Consider the following 1,028-nt stretch of genomic DNA (forward strand, 5'->3'; position numbering starts at 1 on the left):
ATAGGGAATCTGGGTACCTGGGGTCCTTGGGCTTCTCATTTGCACAACTTCAGACTTAGCATCTCAGACCTTGTCACTGAGAGGGACAGGAAGAACTTTTTAGAGACAAGAGGAGAGNGTTTGAGAACAGTAGGTAGGGCCTTCCCCTTAGGGTGAGATGTGTAGAGTACATCTCANGGTTCCTGTACCTGAGCAGAGGCTTTCTGTGGAGATGTGTGGTGGGTGACACTCAGTCACACGAGTCTTGAAGCTGCTCTGCCGCTCCCGTGTGGGAACCAGCACATTGCCAGCCTCTGCTGACACTGCTCTGACGCTGCCCGTCTCCTGTGCCCAAAGACTTCATCTTCATTCTGATTTTGCCTTTTCAGGTTCTGAAGCTGACTCATCTGCCCCAAACCTTGACCATTCACCTCATGAGATTCTCTGCCAGGAATTCGAGGACGGAAAAGATCTGTCACTCAGTTAATTTCCCTCAGAGCTTGGATTTCAGTCAGGTTCTGCCAACCGAGGAAGACCTCGGTGATACCAAGGAACAGGTGAGGCTTGCCTTCCACCCCTTATTTACCCCAGCAGAGTCTGTGATCTTCTGACATAACCGTCCGTCCCTCTCAGCTGCTGCACATGCTCACCCATGAGTGCTATAGTTGAAAGTAGCAAGCCCATGCCAAAGACTTGCTCTGNAACTCNGCAGANTGTGAGGTGATATGGACCAGCATCGTGTGGGCCAAACTTCCTGGGTGAGGCTCCCATCCAGGGACCCAGACCCCTGGTTTGCCATATTTAGCAAACATATTTATATACAACAGTAGAGAAATAACTGCAGCTTGGAATGATTCACAAAGGAGCATCCTTCTCTGTTTTTCTTCTTTTTTAAAGATTAAAAAAAATCAAATTGCATTTACTTATTTGTTAGTGTGTGTGTGGCATGAGTGGAGCCAGAGGACAACTTTTGGGAGGAGGTCAGTTCTCTCCTTCCACCACCTGGGTCCCGAGGATTGAACCCATGTCATCAGTCTTGGCGGCAATCA

At 48.9% G+C, this 1,028-nt stretch overlaps 1 protein-coding gene across 1 annotated transcript in view; it reads left to right on the plus strand.

Annotated features, from left to right (window-relative positions):
* The window catches only part of Usp18 (ubiquitin specific peptidase 18), a 22,776-nt gene that overhangs the window by 13,087 nt on the left and 8,661 nt on the right, over positions 1–1,028 (plus strand). The window contains 1 exon segment of the mRNA XM_021165458.2: positions 369–536. Coding sequence (XP_021021117.1) covers positions 369–536 — 168 coding nt within the window.

Source organism: Mus caroli, chromosome 6 (genome assembly GCF_900094665.2).
Source record: "Mus caroli chromosome 6, CAROLI_EIJ_v1.1, whole genome shotgun sequence".
In the NCBI taxonomy this organism is placed as follows: Eukaryota; Metazoa; Chordata; class Mammalia; order Rodentia; family Muridae; genus Mus; species Mus caroli.